Here is a 23,742-nt window from a genome sequence, read left to right on the forward strand (position 1 = left end):
GTAGATTTATTTTTATTAAATTCATTGGGGTGACATTAGTTAATAAGATCATAAGGTTTCAAGTGTACATTTCTGTGATATGTGATTTGCTTATTGCATTGTGTGCCCAGCACCCAGTCAAATCATCTTCCACCACCATATATTTGCCCCCATTTTCCCTTTTCTCCCCCCAAACCCCTTTACTCTGGTAACCACCATACTGTTTTCTATGTCTATGAGTTTAAGTTTTATAGCCTTATACTAGGGGCCCAGTGCACGAATTCATGCACCTTGAAAGGAACTGTGGGCTGCGAGGCTGTGGTGGGCACAGGGGCAGGTCTTGGCCATCCTCCGTGCACCCACCCGGCCCCTCCCTCCGTGGCCCCCGGTCCCCTGCTTGCCAGCAGCTCCACTCCCGCCACCGCCACTGCTCCCACGCGCTGACAGTGCTGGCCGGCACTGCTGACAGCACGAAGCAATTGGGGCCAGTGCCAGCAGTGGGTGCAAGCGGGATTGGTGCCATCAGTGGGTACGAGCAGCAGCTGCTGCCCTGATCACCCCTCAGGAGCAGGGGGAGGTAGAGAAGCCCGCAGGGGCAATTAGGGCCAGCAGCCGCCACGCTCACCTGCTGATGGCGCCAAGCGATTGGGACTGGTGCCGGGCACTTGCAGCGGGTGTGAGCAGCGGCTCTGATGCTGGCAGCGGGTGCAAGCAGGGCCAGTGCTGGCAGCAGGTGCAAGTGCCAGGTGGGACTGCGGCATGTGGGCCAAAGAATTTTCAGTAACCACTAGAGGCTCGCCCCGATGACAGCAACCAGCGCTCCGCTTTGGTCTGGTGCCCCCGCTCACCTGCTCCACCATCCTGCTGCAGCCGATGCCCAGCATGTTCCGCATGCAACCCCTGGTGGTCAGCACATGTCATACCAGCCGGTTGTTTGGTTGTTCTGCCGTTTGGTCTGTTTGCATATTAGGCTTTTATATATATAGATGAGTGAGCTTTTTCCGACTGACTTATTTTGCCTAGCATAATATTCTCAAGGTCTATCCATATTGTTGCAAATGGCAATATTTCATCTTTTGTTATGGCTGAGTAGTATTCCATAGTGTATATGTACCACATCTTTATCTGATCCTTTATTGAAGGACACTTTTGTTGTCTCCATGTCTTGGCCACCATGAATAATGCTGCAATGAATATAGGAGTGCATATATCTTTGAGAATAAATGTTTTTGAGTTTCTCGGGTACATACCCAGAAGGAGGATTGCTGGGTCATGTGGTAACTCATACTCTTAAATTTTTGAGGAACCTCCATACTGGTTTCTATAGTGGCTGTACCAGTTTACATTCCCACCAGCAGTGAATGAGGGTTCCTTTTTCTCCACAACTTCTCTAATACTTGTTCTTACCTGTCTTGTTGATAATAGTCATTCTAACAGGTGTGACATAGTATCTCATTGTTGTTTTTATTTGCCATTTCCCTAATAGCTGGTAAAATTGAACATCTTTTCATATATCTGTTGGCCATTTGTCTGTCTACTTGGAAGAGGTTTCTGTTCAGGTCCTCTGCCCATTTTTTAATTAGATTGTTTGGTGTTGAGTTATGAGTTGTTTATATATTTTGGATATTAATCCCTTGTTGGAACTGTTTGCAAATATCTCCCATTTGGTTGCTTGCCTTTTTGTTTTGTTGTCAATTTCTTTTGTTGGACAGTAACTTTTCAGTTTGATATAGTCCCATTCATTTATTTTTGCCTTTACTTCTCTTGCCTTTGGGGTCAGATTCATAAAATGTTCCCAAAGCCAAGGTCCATAAGTTTAGTACCTGTGTTTTCTTCTATGTTATTTATTGTTTTAGATCTTATATTTATGTCTTTGATCTATTTTGAATTAATTTTTGTACATGTGGACAAACTGTAATCTAATTTCATTTTTTTGCATGTGGTTTTCCAATTTTCCCAGCACGATTTATTGAAGAGTTTTCTTTTCTCCATTGTGTGTTTTTGGCTTCTTGGTCTAAAATGATTTGGCTCAGTGAATAGAGCGTCAGCCTGTGGACCAAAGGGTCCAGGGTTCGATTCCGGTCAAGGGCATATACCTTGGTTGCAGGCTCCTCCCTGGCCCCAGCCCTGGTCAGCGCACGTGTAGGAGGCATCCAATCAATGTGTTTCTCTCACATCAATATTTCTCTCTCTCTTCCACTTTGTAAAAATCAATGGAAAAATATCCTCGGGTGAGATTTAAAAAAATAAATAAATAAAAAATTTATTTGCCCATATACATGCAGTTTTATTTCTGGGTTCTCAATTTTGTTCCATTGGCCTGTGTATCTATTGCTTTTTTTCTTTTATCAGTACCATGCTGTTTTAATTGTTACAGCTCTGCAGTATAATTTGAAGTCAGGTAGTATGATACTTCCAGCTTTGTTCTTTTTTCTGAGGATTGCTTTGGCTTTGGGGTCTTTTGTGGTTCCATACAAACCGGATGATTTAATGTTATATGCACTAAAATTGCTCTATGTTGGCACGTTTCTGTTTAACACTGTTAGCTCCAGCTTTAGAGTAGAATTTTGTTGGAGCCTGCCTGGGTATGCAAATGTAGTTTTCTGAATAGTCTCAATAGTGAGCCAACATCTTCTACTTGTTACAGTGTTACTTAAATGTCTGTGGAAATGGACTCCAGCATAGTTCAGGCTTCTTCATTATCTACTAACTTAATTTTGAAATGGCTAATTTGTAACAGTGCTACCTTCCTATTGGCTTTATGCAAATAGGGTGAGTTTTCTTACTTTTAGCTTAGAACGTTTGTCTTTTTATATTTGAAGTTATATAAAATATCTATTCTAGGGAACTTTGCTAAGATTAAAGATTATCACTTTGAATTTTAGTAGCATTTTATAGTATTCAAAATGTTCTTACAACCGAACCGGTTTGGCTCGGTGGATGGAGCATCGGCCTGCGGACTCAGGGGTCCCGGGTTCGATTCCGGTCAAGGGCATGTACCTTGGTTGCGGGCACATCCCCACTGGGGGGCGTGCGGGAGGCAGCTGATCGATCTCTCTCATCGATGTTTCTGGCTCTCTATCCCTCTGTCTTCTTCTCTGTAAAAAAATCAATAAAATATATTTAAAAAACACACACACACACAAAAAACCCCCAAAATGTTCTTATATGTATTTTTTCATTTTTGGATTGTTAATGCACATAACCTAGTTTATTTTGACTCATGCAAAGGAAGTAAATGACTTTGAGACTGCAGTGAGGATAGGCTTAAGTATATGCCCTGGTATACCTTTAAATTATTATGTACTTGTATTACCTATTTAAAAAAGTACAATTAGCCCTAGCTGGTTTGCCTCAGTGGCTAGAGCATCAGCTTGCGGACTGAAAGATCCAAGGTTCAATTCCAGTCAAGGGCACATGCCTGGATTGTGGGCTTGATCCCCAGCAGGGGGCGTGCAGGAGGCAGCCAATCAATGATTCTCTCTCATCATTGATGTTTCTTTTTCTCTCTCCCTCTCCCTTTCTCTCTGAGATCAATCAAAATATATTATTTTAAAAAAGTACAATTACTATGGTTGCCATATAGAGACTTATTTATGAGAGGATGTGGAAAAATTAGTAAATAGACTATCAAAGTTGTTCAGGCAAAAGATGAGGATAGCCAAAACTAGAGTGGCGCATTGGATAGAGATTGATATATATATACATGGAATCTAGAGATATTTTGGAGGTGAAATTCATTGCACTTGGTGATTAATTGGATGTTATGTATTTCTGCAATGGAAGTTTTATAGTGAGCATGTAATCCTTTTGTATGCCCAAAATGAAGTTAAGTAAAAAGGAAAGAACTTCTAGCTAGAGGCCTATAACAAGGTTTCATTATCTCCTGAGGCTTGAAACTTTTTCATTCCTATATTATCATTTCTCTGGGATAGTTTCATTTCTTCACTTCACTTGTAACTTTATTTCCATTCTCATAGCACCTCTCCAGTTAAGAATTTTATTATGGCTCCACTGCATCATTATACGACATACCTTTTATTATTGCTTCACCCAGCATCTATTTATTCCCACTATAGTTCTTCCATATTTTGAGCAGTCTAATGTTCCGTAGGTGTAATTGCAGTAACAGTTTTTTTTTAATTTTAATTTTAATTTTTTTTTATTAAATCTTTATTGTTCAGATTATTACATTTGTTCCTCTTTTTTCCCCCCCATAACTCCCCTCCTCCCAGTTCCCGCCCCACCCTCCGCCCTCACTCCCCACCCACTGTCCTCATCCATAGGTGCACGATTTTTGTCCAGTCTCTTCCCGAATCTCCCACACCCCTTTCCCCCCCAAGAATAGTCAGTCCATTCCCTTTCTATGTCCCTGATTCTATTATAATCACCAGTTCATTCTGTTCATCAGATTATTTATTCACTTGATTCTTAGATTCACTTGTTGATAGATGCATATTTGTTGTTCATAATTTGTATCTTTACCTTTTTCTTCCTCTTCCTCTTCTTAAAGGATACCTTTCAGCATTTCATATAATCCTGGTTTGGTGGTGATGAACTCCTTTAGCTTTTCCTTATCTGTGAAGCTCTTTATCTGACCTTCAATTCTGAATGATAGCTTTGCTGGATAAAGTAATCTTGGTTGTAGGTTCTTGGTATTCATCACTTTGAATATTTCTTGCCACTCCCTTCTGGCCTGCAAAGTTTCTGTTGAGAAATCAGCTGACAATCGTATGGGTATTCCCTTGTAGGTAACTCGGTTTCTTTCTCTTGCTGCTTTTAAGATTCTCTCTTTGTCTTTTGCTCTTGGCATTTTAATTATGATGTGTCTTGGTGTGGTCCTCTTTGGATTCCTTTTGTTTGGGGTTCTCTGCGCTTCCTCGACCTGTAAGTCTATTTGTTTCACCAGGTGGGGGAAGTTTTCTGTCATTATTTCTTCAAATAGGTTTTCAATATCTTGCTCTCTCTCATCTTCTGGCACCCCTATAATTCTGATGTTGGTACGCTTGAAGCTGTCCCAGAGGCTCCTTACACTATCCTCGCATTTTTGGATTCTTTTTTCATTTTGCTTTTCCGGTTGGGTGTTTTTTGCTTCCTCGCATTTCAAATCATTGACTTGATTCTTGCGCTCCTCTGGTCTGCTGTCGGGCGTCTGTATAATATTCGTTATTTCAGTCCGTGTATGCTTAATTTCTAGTTGGTTCCCCAATATAAGATCGAGGGTCTCATTAGTTTTCGTGTAGATCTCATTAAGTTTATCGGCAGCTTCTAAACAGTTCTTGAGAGACCTTAAAAGTGTGGTTCTGAACTCTATATCTTCCATTGACAATTTTGTCCTGTTTCTTTGTCTCCGCATTTTGTTATGCTTCCTTGGTGCACCCCCTAGTGGTCTTTGTTCGCAGTCTTATAGTTAAATCTTGATTGTTGTAGCTAATTCCAGGGAGGGTTTGACCTCCAGGCCAAGTGGCTATGAGAATCAGCTGTGTCAGCAGTGAGAGAACTTCTGTCCTCTAGGGAGGTGCTAATCTAGCCTTTGCCTGAGGCTAGCCGGCAAATGCCTCTGTGCAGGGCTTGGGCGGGGCGGGTCGCACAGGATCAACAGGGTGGGCCTGAGAGAGCAGTTATGGCGGCTCTCAGTCCTGTCCCCAGGGGCTCTGCCTCTCTGAGTCCCAGCACCCGCTGCAAAGCTGGGAGAGAAAGCTGCACTCGCTCTGACGGAAGCCAGACAGTCCCGCTTCTCCCGTTTGAGTCTGGGTCCCTAAAGACTCGCCCGGATCTGGTGCTCAGAGTCTGCGACTCCCTCCCGATTGAAAACACCAACCGCGCCCTCCGCCGCCAGCCCGCTCCACGCACTCCGCACCTCAGAATTTGACTTCAGCACTGCGCCTCCTCTGAGTGTCCGTGTGTGTTTCTCTTTCCTCCTAGTTGTAGGACTTCCACTCAGCCAGCGTTCCTGTGGTTCTGGGTGATGTCCCTTCCGTTTTTTGGTTTCACTTTTGAAGTAGTTGTTCAAAGCAGCAAACTCCGGCGTTAACCTATGCCGCCATCTTGGTTCTCCTATCGGTAATTCTTGCAGTAACAGTTTTTACATGCTCCAAGAACTATAGCAGCCTCCTATCTAAAGTCCAAAGTTTAGGATAGAGTATAACATTCTACCTTACTAACCTTGCCTTTTCCTGTTACTCCTTCCCTTAACACATACACACCCCTCACACTCTCTATAGTTCATCAGAATTTAATGATTTATTGATTTTTTTCTCTTTATTGATTAAGGTATTACAAATGTGTCCTTATCTCCTCATTGTCCCCCATCCCCCCAGTCCTGCCCTCACCCTCACCCCCTGTTGTCTGCGTCCATCGCTTATGCTTATATGCATGCATACAAGTCCTTTGGTTGATCTCTCCCCCTTACCCCCACCCTCCCTTACCTTCCCTCTGAGCATCTGATCAGTGTTTCTCTGTCTAAAAATATGGAATGCTTCACAAATTTGCGTGTCATCCTTGCACAGTGGCCTTGCTAATCTTCTCTGTATCGTTCCAATTTTAGTATATGTGCTCCCGAAGCGAGCACGATTTATTGTTCTTATTCTGGTGGTTTTCTTTTCATAATGTCCTTGAATGCCTTTGTACCTCTTTTTAGTGATAGGTACTTATTTATTGCCACTTCTATTTCTTATGCCTATGTTTCTCTCCATCTTTGTTAAAATATTTTATTATTGATTGATAGAGAGAAAGGAAGGAAGGGGGGGGGAGAGAGAGAGAGAGAGAGAGAGAGAGAGAGAGAGAGAGAGAGAGAAGAGAGAAACATTGATTTGTTGTTCCATGTAATTATGCATTTATTGGTTGATTCTTATATGTGCCCTGACCAGGGATCAAACCTGCAACCTTGGCGTATCCAGACAATGGTCTAACCCAGTGGTCGGCAAACTGCGGCTCGCAAGCCACATGCGGCTCTTTGGCCCCTTGAGTGTGGCTCTTCCACAAAATACCACGTGTGGGCGCGCATGTACAGTACGATTGAAACTTCGTGTCCCATGCGCAGAAGTCGGTATTTTGTGGAAGAGCCACACTCAAGGGGCGAAAGAGCTGCATGTGACTCGCGAGCCGCAGTTTGCCGACCACTGGTCTAACCAATTGAACTAACTGACCAGGGTGCCTTTTTACCTCTTGGCTATTTTTTTGGGTTCATCACAAATCCTCCATCTTTCCTCATGCCTTAGCTATAAGTTTTTGTTTGTGCCTATATTATTTTATTTACTTCTGTCATGGTACTTTTCCTTCCAAAACTATTCTTTCATTTCCTGGCTAAATTATTAACATGACTACTTACCCTATAGCCTAGGCCACAAACACAGGGCGGATACTGGAGTCTTGATTATTCTCTTAATTTTCATTCCTGTTTTCAGCATAATGTCCAACTAGAAACCAAGGTAATTCTATCATTATTAAACTCAATAGTATATGTGGCATACAGAAGTTATTTTCTTAACTCTTACAATAACCCTTAGGAATTTTTAAAATTCCCATCATACAGATAAGGAAACTAAAATTCAAAGAGAGTAAGTAAGATTAAATGTTAATTTTTGTGTGTGACTTCAAGGCCTGTGCAAAATTCATTTGACCCCCCATAAATATTTCTCTAAACCTTCTCTTCTCCTTTTTTCTCTCTGTTCCTCCCTTTATCATTTTTCTGTCTGGATTATTCCAGCAATAGCTTTCTAACTGGTACAATGCCTCTCTTCTTTCCCTCCCCCAATCTTTTTTTCATACTCTGCCAAATACAAAGCTGTTCATTTTATTCCCCTGCTTAAAATTCCTCAGTGGTTCCCTCTGGCCCACAAAATGAAGATCAGACTCCCTATCATGGCACATCCATCATCTGGTTCCTGCTTACATTTTCAGCATCATTTCCTACTACTTACCCATTATGGCAATATTGAACTATTTATGGTTATTGGAACTTAACGAGTTCTCTCCAAGCTTTTGCTTTTGGAATTTTCCTCTTGCTTGAAATTTCCTTCTCTCCTGCTCTGCCTTTGGGAATCCTTCCTTAGCTACTACAATTCATTTTAAACAGTATTTCTGTGATGTGGACATTTAAAAATATTCCTTGATATTCTTTAGAAGGATGAGGCAGTATTAGGCTTGTCTAAGTCCTCTATTTTTTACTTTTATTTTTTTGCTTCTAGGAGAGCATTTCTCACATTGTACTCTTACCTATTAGAGAGTGGAATCCTTAAAAGCAGAATTTTTTTCTTGAGCTCAGGATGAGTATCTTTTAACTCTAGTCCCTAATGTTGTTTCTGACATGTATTTGTATTGATCTGCTCAATACAAAATTACATAACAAAGTACCATAGACTGGGTGGCTTAAACAACAGAAACTTATTTTTCTACAGTTCTGGAGGATTGAAGTCTGAGACCGGGTGCCAGCATGGTCAGGTTCTGGTGAGGGCTCTCCGTTCACTGTGTGCCGCCGTGGCCTTTCCTTGGTATGTGTGTGTAGAGAGAGGAATTGTTCTTTTCTTATAAGACCAACAATGCTATTCGATTAGGACCCTACCTTTATGATCTCATGTAACTTTATCCTAAAAGCCCTATCTCCAAATACAGTCACAGTGGGGGTTTTACTGAATTTTGGGGGGTTTCACCACAGTTAGTATTCAATATTTGTTAAAATAATTGTTAAATTCTTTTTATTTTGTGATTCACTGTTTACACGATTGTCTTTGCCATTAGATTATACATTTCTTTTCTTTAAAATATATTTTATTGATTTTTTACAGAGAGGAAGGGAGAGAGAGAGTTAGAAACATCGATGAGAAAGAAACATCGATCAGCTGCCTCCTGCACATCTCCTACTGGGGATGTGCCCGCAACGAAGGTACATGCCCTTGACCGGAATCGAACCTGGGACCCTTCAGTCCACAGGCTGACGCTCTATCCACTGAGCCAAACCGGTTTCGGCTATACATTTCTTAAGAGGAGGGAGGTACTGTTTCCACTTTTTGTATATTTTGGACTTTGAATATATAGATTTTCAAGAGTTGTTGAATGAGCTAAGTTAATTGCATTATAGAATGAGATTGATATTGTGTTATTTAAGTTATGTGCCTAACAAGGGCTTCTGGGTTACTAATTTTCAGTGACTTTTTTTTCTACTCCAAATCTCTTATTCTTTGTCTTCATATTTCAAGGTAATTATTGGTACCACTTTCTTACATCCTTTCAGAAGTATCCTATTTATATATAAGTATTATACATATTTATCACTGTAGGGCAGTAGTTCTCAACCTTCCTAATGCCTTGACCCTTTAATACAGTTCCTCATGTTGTGGTGACCCCCAACCATAAAATTATTTTCGTTGCTACTTCATAACTGTAATTTTGCTACTGTTATGAACCGTCATGTAAATATCTGATATGCAGGACGTATTTTCATTGTTACAAATTGAACGTAATTAAAGCATAGTGATTAATCACAAAAACAATATCTAGCCCTAGCCGGTTTGGCTCAGTGGATAGAGCGTCGGCCTGCAGACTGAAAGGTCCCAGGTTCGATTCCGGTCAAGGGCGTGTACCTTGGTTGTGGGCACATCCCCAGTAGGAGGTGTGCAGGAAGCAGCTGATGGATGTTTCTAAATATCCCTCTCCCTTCCTCTCTGTAAAAAATCAATAAAATACATTAAAAAAAACACACACAAAAAAACCAATATCTAATTATATATGTGTTTTCCGATGGTCTTAGGCGACCCCTGTGAAAGGGTCGTTTGACCCCCAAAGGGGTCGCGACCCACAGGTTGAGAACCACTGCTGTAGGGTTTTTAATCATTAAAGATAATAAGTTATAGAAAATAATTAGCATGATGTAGTATAGTATAGTAGATTTTATATAAAAAATGTTAGTTTTCTTCCATTTCCTTCCAGGAAGAAGTGGCTTCTTAAGGAGAAAATTTCTTTAGGATTTGTTTTCATTTTATAGTTTAAAATATTCTTAATTTTCAGTCTACAAAGGTTCTCCATATTCACATATAAGTAGAAAGTAACACCTAATATAAGGTAATGACTTACTTCTTACCAGTTATTTGAAGTTATTCTGTATCATGATGTTTCATTTTATTAGCACAGTGCTTGGTACTAAACCAGGGGTGATTTTTGTTCCTAGGACAGCGGTTCTCAACCTGTGGGTCGCGACCCCTTTGGGGGTCGAACGACCCTTTCACAGAGGTCGCCTAAAACTATCAGAAAACATATATATTATTACTTATTGTTTTTGTGATTAATCACTATGCTTTAATTATATTCAATTTGTAACAATGAAAATACATCCTGCATATCAGATATTTACATGACGGTTCATAACAGTAGCAAAATTACAGTTATGAAGTAGCAACGAAAATAATTTTATGGTTGGGGGTCACCACAACATGAGGAACTGTATTAAAGGGTTGCGGCATTAGGAAGGTTGAGAACCACTGTCCTAGGACATTTGGCAGTATTTGGAGACATTTTTCGGTTGTAACAACTAGGGGATGCTGTTGACATTTATTTATTGGATAGAAGTCACAGATGCTGCCAAACATTTTACAAGATGCAGGACAAACCGCCACAGCAAAGAATTATCTGGCCCAAAATACCGGAAATGCTGAGATAGAAAAACCCTGCATTAGCATTAATTGACTATAAGTCGTGGCCTCTCTTATTCTTTCTGTAATTGTTGTCTGTGTTGACTATTCATTTTGTAATTTTATAATTTTAAATCTAATGTGATACCAAATTAGATAATATTTAATGTGTAACAGATATGTACATGTTTCTCAGATTTTAATTTAAAATCATTTTATCAGATAGTGTTGGCATTTGCTTTGCAAGTTTTCACTTTAATTAAAAAAACATACTAAAGGCAGCAGCAGATCTGTTTTTCTTAAATTAAAACGATAAAGTGATTCTTAACTGTTCATTGTACTCTGCTACTTTGAAGTTTGACCTGACCATATTCTATAGCCCAGTGAGGTTGAAATTATATAACCATCTGCCAGCTAGGTAAGGTAGCAGCTGTCTAGGATGTTTAAGAGTGTTGCTTTACTGGATTGGAAGCAAGCAAGGTTTATGTGTAAATGTTATCTTTATTGGACCTCCAGGTTCTTTAGGGCTATGAAGTGTAATTTTTTCATTGGATGTTGTCATTTTGGTGAAGGTGGTTCCTGGTGGAAATGAAGTCATGAGGACTAGGTGACAGGAACATCTCTAGGTTGATTTTCAAGAAAATGAGAATTTCAGGGGGAAAATGAGGGAATAGATAGAGGCAGAGACTAATGATGTCATCCTATATAATAAAAGCCTAATATGCTAAATGTCCAGTCAACCTGTCAGCCATTCAACCAATCAAAGCATAATATGCTAATGATATGCTAAGGCTGCTCAACCACACACTATAATGTGCACTGACCACCAGGGCAGACACTCTAACTGGTAGGTTAGCTTGCTGCTGGGGTCTGGCCGATCGATCAGGACTGAGTGAGATGGGCCAGACATGCCCTGGAGTCCTCCTGCGGTCCCTCCCCAGCTGGCCAATCTCCTGTGTCTCTCCTGTGGGGTCCCTCGGCCTGGTCTGTGCCCTCTCGCGATCCAGGACCCCTTGGAAAGTCGGAGAGCTGGTTTTGACCTGATCCTGTAGGCCAGGCCAAGGTATCCCACTGGCGCACGAATTTATTTCATGGGCCTCTAGTATAATATTTGGCTTAATTTTTGCTTTGAGAAAGATATACTGCTAAAACTATAATGTCACACAACTAGTAACTGAGGAGCTGAGATTTAAATCCATGCAATCTAGCTCTAAAGTCTATGCTCTTAACCTTAACACAACACTGTACTCCCTGGCAGTTATCATCCTCCCTATGACTTTTTCACACCTCCCTGCCCCCCTATCTCCATTTGAAAACGGAGAGAGAGGGAAAATGATGAATTCATTGTGGAAAATTCTGAGTGTAAGGTGGTTTATGAATTACTAAGTTAAAACATCTGAACAACCCTAGCCGGTTTGGCTCAGTGGATAGAGCATTAGCCTGTGGACTGAAGGGTTCCAGGTTTGATTCTGGTCAAGGACACATGCTTGGGTTGCAGGTTCAATCCCCACTAGGGGTTGTGCAGGAGGCAGCTGATCAGTGAGTGATTCTCTCTCATCATTGATGTTTCTCTTTCTCCCTCTTCCTCCCTCTCTGAAATCAATAAAAATATTAAAACAAACAAACCAAAACAAAACATCTGAACAGTTATTTAATATACTAATCTGGAGTTCAGGAAAAAGGTTTAAGTTTGAGATTTGTAAATCATTAGTGAACAGTTAGGGAGTTGTTCAGGGGATGAAATGTAGAGTAAATAAAAAACAATTCAGAGTAGAACCCTGGAGATTATCAACATTTAGCAAGTTCATAGAGTTGGTGGAGGAGCTTGAAAAATAGGTTAAGAAGTGGCCAGAGAGATAAGAAAATCAAGATTAAAAATTAAGGTTAAAATCCAAGAAGGAATGTATGATGCCAGATGTCTTAAAGGCATGCCCTGCTGGTGTGGCTCAGTGGTTGAGAGTTGACCTATGAACTAGGAGGTCACATGGTTCGATTCCCCGTTAAGGCACATACTCAGGTTGTGGGTTTGATTTTTGGTCCAAGTGCATAGAGGGAGCAACTCATCAAACTCTCTCTCTCTCTCTCTCTCTCTCTCTCTCTCTCTCTCTCTCTCTCTTCCTCTCTCTCCCTCTCTCTCTCCTTCTCCCTCCCCCCTCCTCTTTCTCTAAGAATCAATAAAAAATAATATCCTCGGGTGAGGAATTAAAAAAAATTTGAAAGGCAATTTGGGGGCTTAAGAGCATCCATATTTAATTTTTTTTATATAAAACACCAAGTTGCTCTCTAGGAAAGCTGTGGCTAATTATGTAGATAAAGAATATTTTTAAGATATTCTATAATTTACTTTTCTTGTAAGAGTAGCTACTGAGAATGACCACTGATTGTAACATGAGAGAAAAACTGAGTCATCCAAAGCCTTCCCATGGAATTCTTATATATTTATTTGTTTATAATTTTCAGGGCCAGGAAACTTACCCTTTATCCTTTAGTTCCTCTGGCAAGTCAAATAATTTAAACGACATATAGCAAATTAATAGGAGAAAATAAAATTTTAATACATGTGCATGGGGCATTCATGTAAGCATTAAATTCCAAAGACAGTGAGGCAAAAAGAGGTATATGTGTCACTTTGGACAAAGGAGAACAGTAGGGAAGAGGTTCCAGATTTGAAAGGGGCAGTAGACAATTCACAGGTAGCCAACTCAGAAACAGTGGGATAGAGGGGAATCCAGGGAACAGATATTTGCGTAGAACTTTCCAGCCTGTCATATTAATTCATATGTGCTAAAGTGAATATGCTGTGGTGATTACGCTAAGGTTCCTTTCTTGAAGCAGATTTTTCAATCTAACTCTCTTTAAGAAGGAAATAGAGAGGTAAAAAACTCTTCCTGAGTTTGTTGGACTTTAATTGTTTTCAGCCAGAATAATCTGTCTGCCAGGGTGGTACTGTGGGAGACTCACTCCCGATTCCCACACAGTGTTATAACTTGTCTCTATTACTAGGACTTAAGAACTTTGAGACTGGGGGCACTGTCTGTTTTGTTACGTATATAAACTACATCTTATTACCATCATATCTCCAGGTTTAGGATAGTCCCTGGCATAGCTATAATAATAAAAGCGTAATATGCTAATTAGACTAGGTAGCTGAACGACCTTCCGGACTTCCTTCCAGACGAAGCCGCTGCAGCGGGGGCCTAAGTAGAGGTGGTTAGGGGCGATCAGGCAGGCAGGCAGGCAGGCAGGCAGGCAGAGTAATTGGGGGCAATCAGGCAGGCAGGCGAATGGTTAGGGGTGACCAGGCAGACAGGCAGAGTGGTTAGGGGCAATCAGGCAGGCAGGCAGAGTGGTTAGGGGCGATCAGGCAGGCAGGCAGGCAGGCAGGTGAGCGGTTAGGAGCCAGCTATCCTGGATTGCAAGAGAGATGTCCAACCACAGGCGGGATCGGACCTAAACCGGCAATCGGACATCCCCTGAGGGGTCTTGGATTGCGAGAGGGTGCAGGCTGGGCTGAGGGACTCCTCCCCTCCCGCCCCCCCCCCCCCCCAGGCCTCTAGTAACTTAATAAATATTGGACTGACTCTTTAGTAACTGATTGCCACTAAAGCATCAGGCCCCAGGACATATAAGTCTCTTGGAGGCTTGGGCCTAATTTATCTACAGTTTGCTCTTGCTCTGAATTAGGGGAGAGCAATCTGTCTCATCACTGTTTGGGAGAGCTTGGATTACCTGACATTTTATCAGCTCAGAGTTGTCGTTGAGTATGTGGGTTTTTGTTTGTTTTAATCAGCTTTTGGTTGCCTTTCTCTTTAGGTATGTATGCATGATAGAGTTAACATAGCAGACTTGCTATCCTTAGAAAGATCTGCTTACAAGATTGGCCCTTGACTGGCATCTGAGAAATTGGATTTTGGGAGCATTCCCACCATTTCATAACCGATAAGGGTTGTTTACTATGCCTGAACTGTTTGTACAAACAATATGATTTATTTTGAGCACCTCCTTTTCTTCCGAAAGTCTGGAACTTTTGTATGTGCTAGGCAGAGAAATGCCTACATAACCAGTCTCCCAATAAAAACTTGGGATACTGAGTCTCTAATGAACTTTCTTAGTTAGACAACATTTTACATGTGTTGTCACAATTTAGTGCTGGATGAATTAAGTGCATTCTGTAGGGCTCCATCAAGAAATGACTCTTGGAAGCTTGTACTTGGTTTCCTCTGGACATAACCTCATATGGCTTTTCCCTTTGCTGATTTTAGTTTGTTATTATTTTGCTGTAATAAATCATAGCCTGAGCACAGTGATGTGCTGAGTCCTGTGGGTCTTCCCAGTGAATCACCAACTCTGGGCTGGTTTCAGGGGCTCCTGACATAGCATAAAATTTAGAAACATCCCAAAGAAGCGTCTTATGAAGACTGTAATCTTCTCACTGTACTCTCTCCTTGATATTATCAGAATACTCAGCAGAATGATGGTTTAACCTGTTGTAATCTGGATGTAGAAATATATACATTAAGGGACAATTATTTCATATTTGAAAGATTGGAAAATAAGGAACTTCCTTATTTGATTTATTATAATTGAATTTAGAAATTTGAGTTTACACCAAATTGTATATGGACATTTTTATTAGGTTAAGACACTTCGTAATTTTCGTAATAGAATTGTAGTGATACTTTGAAATCTCAATTGTGTTTGTCCTGAGAAAGTTGTGTTCTAGGAAAGGGATACTATTGCTTCAGTTATTCAGTTATGCGTTCCATTACTGCAGAGTTCCTGTGTTGTGTATTTTAGATAGTTTATTTTGACACTTAGATAAACAGAAGCCAAACACATGCATATCCAGAATTAGTCCCTGAACTTTGTTCCAGGGTAAAGATAAGGCATTTAGACTTTTCCAGTGCGGATAAATACATTATTGCTACTGAAAAATGAGTGTTATGTGATTCTTGGGTTGTTTAGATAGACAGTGAAGGTCTTAAAAAATTCCTGCCAACAAAACTTAAGGAAAATTTATATTCATCCATAAAACCTGCTTTTAAGAGGAGTATAGTTCAGGCACGAGATTCTGTATCCCAGTAAAACATTTCTCTATATAATTTGTTTACAACATGCATGAAAAATTCACCTGAAAGATGTTGTCCTGTTCTTGTTCAGCTTTATATTATGTTTCCGCTTTTTTAAACATGGACTTAGTTAAGGTATAAATTGCATATGTTTAAGCTGTACAATTTGATAAATTTTTATAGTTTGTAATGCTTGTGAAAACCCCCACCACAGCCAGCATACAAAACATTTTCTTTTCTTTTTTTTAATTAAAAAAACACTATTTTACTTTTTTTCAAGTATTAATCTAAATATGTGTTTTACAGACAAGAGTCAATATGGGTCATAAATGTATAGAAGAAAGTATTTTTATAGACATTGAAAATAATTTTTTAAAAAGAAAACACTCATATTTATCTAGATGTGGCTATGTTACACAGGAAGATTTCAGCATCCAAAGTACAAAGACAAAACGACTGTGGCTTTTCTTGCCACACAAAATATTGACAGTCTCCCCTGTAGCCTACTCTTAATTGTTAGTTGGGATGCCAAATAGACAGCATACTGACCTCTAGGGCTCCATTGGACAGACAGGGCTCAAACATCAGAATGAATTCCACTTATGAACAACCTGGCCTTGAACCCAAGCAAATCCAGAGTCCAGCCGGAGGCCCATTAGAGATAAATACTAGTACAATTGTAGTGTCAATTTTTCAAGCAAGATATTTTTATCGTCACCCAAAGATTGCACTTTGTAGTTTCCCCCCCCCGCCCTAGCACCAGGCAACCACTGATGTGCTTTAGATTACTTTGTATTTTCTATAAATTGTATCATATGATAGAGACTTCTGTGTAGTGTCTTGCATTCAGCACAGTGATATTGAGATTTATCCATCTTGTTACATGTATCAGTAGTTGATTCCTTTTACTGCCCAATAGTATTTTATAGATATACTAGAGGCCCGGTGCACAAAAATTTGTGCACTCGGGGAGGGGGGTCCCTCAGCCCGGCCTGTGCCCTCTTGCAGTCTGGGACCTCTTGGGAGATAACGACCTGCTGGCTTAGGCCTGCTCCTGGGTGGCAGAGGGCAGGCCCAATCCCTAGGTGCAGCCCCTGGTTGGGCTCAGAGCAGGGCCGATTGGGGAGTTGGGGCGCCACCCCCGTCATGCACAGAGCAGGGCGGATTGGGAGGTTGCGATGCCACCCTCAGTCACGCTCAGGGTAGGGCCGATTGGGGGGTTGGGGCACCGCCCCCTGTCATACTCAAGGCATAGTCGATGGGGAGGTTGTGGCGCCACCCCCTGTCACGCACAGAGCAGGGCCAATCAGGGGGTTGGGGCGCTGCCCCCTGTCACGCACAGAGCAGGGCCGATAGGGAGGTTGTGGCCCCGCCCCCTGTCACACACAGAGCTGCAGGGCAATCAGGGTGTTTGGGCGCTGCCCCCTGTCACACTGATCCCGGTGCCGGGAGGCCTCTCAGCTCCGCTGATCCCAGTGCTGGGAGGCATATTACCCTTTTACTATATAGAATAGAGGCCTGGTGCACGGGTGGGGGCCGGCTGGTTTGCCCTGAAGGGTGTCCTGGATCAGGGTGGGGGTCCCCACTGGGGTGCCTGGCCAGCCTGGATGAGGGTATGATGGCTGTTTGCAGCTGGCCACACACCCTTCAGGGTTGGGGTCCCCACTGGGGTGCCTGGCCAGTCTGGGTGAGGGGCTGAGGGATGTTTTCAGGCTGGGACTGAAGCTCCCAACTGCTCCTTTCTTTCTTTCTTTTTTTTTTATTCTGGGCCAGCTTTAGCTCTGAGGCTCCAGCTCTTAGGCCTCTGCTCCTGAAAGCAGGTATCTGGTTTGTTTCGGTTCTCGAAATTCTGTATCAACTCCAGCTCTGAGATCCCAGCTGGCTGAAAGCTGGTTTCTGGGGTTTTGTTTAGAGTCTATTTTTGTTACAATGTTTGAAACTTCAGGCTCAGAGGCCTGCAGCGGCCGGCGGGGAACGTTGGAGTCCTCCGTCACTGAAGCAAGCAAGCCTCATGTTAGTTTCAAGCTGCCTGGCTGCCGGCCGCCATCTTGGCTGACAGTTAATTTGCATATTGCCCTGATTAGCCAATGGGAAGGGTAGCAGTCATACGCCAATTACCATGTTTCTCTTTTATTAGTGTAGATTTTGTTGAACCTGTCACCAATTTATGGGTACTTGAATTACTGGTATTTCCATTTTGTGACTGTTGTAAATAAATCTATTGTATTCGTTTTGCATGGACATAGAGTTTCATTTTGTTAGTGTGCCCTACCCTTTTTTATTTAAAAAATTAATGCCAGTAATCCTTTTTGTCCCTGGCAAAACAAGGGGAAGATAGCACATCAATCATTCACTTATTCAATAAACATATATTAAATGCCAGGTATAATGCAGTGTGCTGAAGACACAGTGGTGCACAATAACTCAAGCTTTTTTCTCATAGAGTTCATAATTTGTTGAGTAAGCCAGGCACATTATAAGTACTAAAAAGTGTGGAAATTGTCTGAAGTATAGAACGCTATAGAACATATGATAGATGTTCTACACTCCCTGGTCTGGGTTGATTAGGAAAAGAGTCTTTGAAGAAGAAATATTAATATAAATAGGAGTTAAGTACGTAAGCATTCTAGGTAAGGGGAAGAGAGTGCACGAAGGCTCCTAAGAGGAGTGAGTTATTCTGTCCATTAGATTTACTTTGTGGATGTGACTTTCAAAGAGTAAGCCTAGTTTATATTAAGAAGAATGTTTTATGGGGAATTTTTCCATACAGCTTCAGGCTTTACTTTTGTGATATTTAGGACTTGTATAGTAGAATTAAATGTTTGTATGACTGTATCTCTGAGGAAATTGGCATGCTGAACATATGTGGTAATAAGAAAGAAGTTGCCCTAGTCGGTTTGGCTCAGTGGATAGAGCATCAGCCTGCAGACTGAAGGGTCCTGGGTTCGATTCTGGTCAGGGGCACATACCTTGGTTGCAGGCTTCTCCCTGGCCCGGGCCCTGGTTGGGGCTCATGCAGAAGGCAACCAATCGATGTGTTTCTCTCACATCGATATTTCTCTCTGTTTTTCCCTCTCTCTTCCACTCTCCCTAAAAATCAATGGAAAAAATATCCCCGGGTGAGGATTAAAAAAAAATAATAATAAAGAGGTTGATGTGAGGAAGAGATAAAGAGAGATGAATGGAGTGTGAGAAGGATAAAGTGTATGGTTGGATATTTTGGTCTCTTATCTATCACTTATTATTACAACAGAAAGGATGCTCAATTTCACTAGTTATAAGGGAAATGCACATCAAAACCATAATGATATACCATCTCACATCTGTTAAAATAGCTATTATCAGTAAGACAAGAAATAATAAGTGTTGGAGAGAATGTGGAGGGAGAAAGGGGAACCCCCTTGTACATTGCTGGCGGAAATATAAATTGGTGCAGCCTCTATAGAAAACAGTATGGAGGTTCCTCAAAAAATTAAGTATAGAGTTACCATATGATCTAGTGATTTCTTTTCTGGGTATTTACCCCCAAAATTTGAAAACACTTATTTGTAAAGATATTTATGCCCCTTTGTTCATTGCACTTTTATTCAAAATAGTCAAGACATAGAAATACCCAAAGTGTCCTTCAACTGATGATTGGATAAAGAAGTGGTATATATACACAATGGAATACTAACCCATAAAAAAGATGAAATACTCCCATTTGCGACAACATGGATGGATCTCATCTCAGATATTTAATGACATATTTAGATGGTATTTATTTTGCCACATTTTACTTTGCTTAAATATAAGGAATATTACATGAATAATTCTTTAACCCAAGATTCCATAGCAAAGCCAGTTTCTCCCAGTACTAGAAGTACTTGATCTGAGGAAGTTAAGGAGTTTGTATGTCTTGTAAATGGACAAATGTATATGATGGGACACAATGTATTTTGTTTGTAGAGCACATGGTCTTAATTGCTTTTTGCGGACATCATACTTTATTTTTCAAGGAAATTATTCTTATTTTAAATAAACAAAATTTCTGTTAAAATAGAAATATACACAAATGTTTATAGCAGTTTTATTTCTAATAGCCCCAAACTGGAAACTACCCAAATGACCTTCAAAGGGTGAAAAGTTAAACAGATTGTGGTACAACCATACCATGAATATTACTCCATGAAAATTAATGAACTATTCATACATGCAACAACTTGGATGAACCTCCAGGAAATTTTGCTTGGTGAAAAAAGCCAATCTCAAATATGTATTGAATGATTTCATTTTTGTAACAATCATGAAATAACGTAATTATCCAGTTGGAGAACAAATTGGTGGTTGCTCTTGGTTAGGAATGGGATGAAGAGATGGTGACTATAAAGTTTTAACATAAGGAAGTCGTGATAATACAGTTAAGTATTTTGATTGTAATAATGTGTGACAGAATTGCATATATTTACAGATATTCACATATACAGATGAGTGCTTGTATAATGTGAAATCTGGATAAGCTCAATGGATTGTGCTAATGTCAATTTCATGATTTTGATACTGTACAGTTACTGTGTCAGATGTTCACACTGAGGAGAGATGCATTGGACTTTTGTCAGTATCTATTTCATTTAAACTACTTATGAATTTGTAGATATTTCAAAATGAAAAAAATTGGATGTAAAAGTAATTCAAGGACACCTTTGATTTTGATATATATATAAAATACATGACTATATTTTCATGAAAATTCAAGTAATGTAAGTTTACTTGGTAAAAAGGGGAAAGAGCAAATAGTTAACATTTTCAGAATAAGCATTTTTTTCTTCTCTCATAAAAGGAAATAAGTATTTTTCATTATATGCATAATATTTATTACAGATTTATGTCTGTACTGACAGTTAACGGATACAGACATGATCAAATTATGCTATACCTTTACACACTACTTTCTTGGTAGTGTTGTAGCATGCAGTGGGAAATTCAAGATAGCTGAGTATTCTAGATATGTTGCATCTGTTCCTGGGAATTAAATGCTGCATATGATTAGCAAATACTGATTCAGTAAGCATATGTAAACAAAAAGTGATTACTTTATTCTCAGTAATTTGGCTAGATATGAGAGGGAAAATAATATTGCCTCTACATTCATACTACATTTACTGTTTCATTTATTGTAGTATGGTAGAAGGATGAGATGATTATTGCTTAGATTTTGGTAACATTTGAATGGGAATGTGCTATTGAGTACAATATATGTAGATATGAAAACTGTCTGCTCGTAACACTGTTGGAGATTAGTGCTATACAAAATGAGTTAAATAAACCCTATCTTGCTCTTGGAACAAATAAAGTCAGCCTCTGGCTTGGTTGGGGAGGCGTACAGGTTAACAGATAAAATATAATGCTGAAACATATATGAGTTAAGTTTTGGGAATGCAGCACATCATTTAATAGTCTATAGACTTCACTGAAGAGCAGGGAAAATGGCATTTGGATAGTGGGAACATTATAGTAGGTCAGGAAAGGCCTTGGCATATTATGTGGTGGGAACTGAGCATAAAGAAGTGAGATGAATGGCAAAAGGTAGGATACCCATTAAGACTGTAGGCACAGGGACAAAGACCCACAGTATTTGTGGCGGGCCATGAAAATATTTTAATTTCTTTTAAAATCAGAAGGAAAAATGGACTTCTAGGTTAAAGAAAATGTTTTAGTATATAATACTACTACATTCTCTTTATTTATTTATTTTTTTAATTAAATGTTTATTGTTCAGATTATTACAATTGTTCCTCTCCCCCCCCCCCCATAGCTCTCCTCCACCCAGTTCCCACCCCACCCTCTGCCCTTACCCCTCCCACTGTCCTCATACATAGGTGTACGATTTTTGTCATTTTTGTCCAGTCTCTTCCTGCACCCCCACACCCCTTTCCCCCCAAGAATTGTCAGTCCACTCCCTTTTTATGCCCCTGGTTCTATTATATTCACCAGTTTACTCTGTTCATCAGATCCTTTATTCACTTGATTTTTGATTCACTTGTTGATATGTATTTGCTGTTCATAATTTTTATCTTTATCTTTTTCTTCTTCCTCTTCTTAAAGAATATCTTTCAGCATTTCATATAATGCTGGTTTGGTGGTGATGAACTCCTTTAGCTTTTTCTTATCTGTGAAGCTCTTTATCTGACCTTCAATTCTGAATGATAGCTTTGCTGGATAAGGTAATCTTGGTTGTAGGTTCTTGCTATTCATCACTTTGAATATTTCTTGCCACTCCCTCCTGGCCTGCATAGTTTATGTTGAGAAATCAGCTGACAGTCGTATGGGTATTCCCTTGTAGGTAACTGACTGTTTTTCTCTTGCTGCTTTTAAGATTCTCTCTTTGTCTTTTGCCCTTGGCATTTTAATGATGATGTGTCTTGGTGTGGTCCTCTTTGGATTCCTTTTGTTTGGGGTTCTCTGCACTTGCTGGACTTGTAAGTCTATTTCTTTCACCAGGTAGGGGAAGTTTTCTGTCATTATTTCTTCAAATAGGTTTTCAATGTCTTGCCCTCTCTCTTCTGGCACCTCTATAATTCGGATGTTGGTACGATTAAAGTTGTCCCAGAGGCTCCTTACACTATCTTCATATTTTTGGAATGTTTTTTCTTTTTTCTTTTCTGGTTGGGTATTTTTTGTTTCTTCGTATTTCAAATCTTTGACTTGATTCTTGGGATCCTCTTGTCTGCTGTTGGATCTCTGTATATTATTCTTTATTTCAGTCAGTGTATTCTTAATTTCTATTTGGTCTTTTTTCATATCCTCCAGGGTCTCACTAAATTTATTGGTGGTTTCCAGAAAATTCTTGAAAAACCTTATAACCGTGGTTTTGAACTCTATATCCAGTCGTTTGCTTTCCTCCATTTCTGTCATTTGTGACCTGTTTCTTTGTCTCCACATTTTTTATGCTTCCCTGTGTTGGTAGAGTGGCTTTGTGTGCTAGGTGTCCTATAGGGCCCAGTGGCTCAGCCTCCCCAATTACCTGAGGTGGACACTCTTGGTGCACCCCCTGTGGGCTTTGTGCACAGTCTTCTTGTAGTTAAGCCTTGATTGTTGTAGGTATCACTGGGAGGAATTGACCTCCAGGCCAATTGGCCTTGAGAATCAGCTGTGTCTGCAGTGGGAGAACTTCTGTGCTGAAGACACCCTTCTGGGGCAAGACTTGCTTCAGTGGGGCTTTGGTGCTCACTGAGTCTGCCCCCTGAGAGTGTCCCTTATGGATCTGAGGAGTTGTAATCTGGATGGTCCCACTCTGACCACTGGGTACACTGGCTCTTGGATTTAAGGAGGTACTAATTTAGCCTCTGCCTTAGGCTACCCAGCAGGAACTACGAAGAGATCTGCAGATTCCCCTTCCTTTTTGGGGGTTTGGAGGTGCCCAGATGAGGCCCAGCTGTGAAGCAGTGAAAGCCGCTGTGGGGCTTTGGGCCTTCTCTTGGAAGCTCTGGGTCTGTCTGGCCCAGCTGCAGTTTGTTAGGTAATTTGCAGATTGCAGAGGGCCAGGGCATTCATATGCAAAAGCCTCTGCCGCAGCCTGGGTGGGGTGGGGTCTCAGGGAATCAACAAGGCGGAGCAAGCAGCTATGGCCGATCCTCAGCCCTGCCCTAAGGGGCCCCGCGTTTCAGTGTCTCGGTAATTGCTGCAAGCACCTCTGAGGGAAAGCCGCCCTCAAGTTTTGAGTTCTGCCCGCTGCCAGACAGTTTAGTTTCTCCCTGTATGAGTCCTGGGTCCCCAGAGACTTCCGGGAACTGGAGTTCAGAGCAGTCAGGAGCTTGTGACTCCCTCCCGATTCAAACAGACAGCAGCGTCCTCAGGTGCCAGCCCCTTTCCGCGCGCTCTCTCGAACCTCCCTACCTCTGCACTTTACTTCTGCACCTCCTCTGAGTCTCAGTGTGCTTTTCTCTTTCCTTCTAGTTGTAGAATTTCCACTCAGCCAGCCTTCCTGTAGTTCTGGATGATGTCCGTTTTGTCTTTTAGTTGTATTTTTGAAGTTGTTGTGGGAGGCAGCAATTTCCGGTGTTTACCTATGCCACCATCTTGGTTTCTCT

General features: G+C 40.8%; 1 protein-coding gene and 1 non-coding gene across 5 annotated transcripts in view; one reads left to right on the forward strand and one right to left on the reverse strand.

Moving 5' to 3' along the window:
* The window catches only part of BMPR2 (bone morphogenetic protein receptor type 2), a 125,408-nt gene that overhangs the window by 42,095 nt on the left and 59,571 nt on the right, over positions 1–23,742 (forward strand). Inside the window, exon 1 of one of the 4 annotated variants that reach the window (XM_059702808.1) lies at positions 19,295–19,429. The exons of the other annotated variants lie outside the window; for them this stretch is intronic. Coding sequence (XP_059558791.1) covers positions 19,387–19,429 — 43 coding nt within the window. The 5' untranslated portion in view covers positions 19,295–19,386. Of the gene's footprint in view, positions 1–19,294; positions 19,430–23,742 lie in introns of those variants that run through there. 4 annotated transcript variants of the gene reach the window in all.
* Positions 6,444–6,550, reverse strand: LOC132238903 (U6 spliceosomal RNA). Its single transcript, XR_009453879.1, has one exon. It is a non-coding gene; the product is annotated as a U6 spliceosomal RNA (small nuclear RNA).

The sequence above is a fragment of the Myotis daubentonii genome, chromosome 7, assembly GCF_963259705.1.
Source record: "Myotis daubentonii chromosome 7, mMyoDau2.1, whole genome shotgun sequence".
Lineage (NCBI taxonomy): Eukaryota > Metazoa > Chordata > Mammalia > Chiroptera > Vespertilionidae > Myotis > Myotis daubentonii.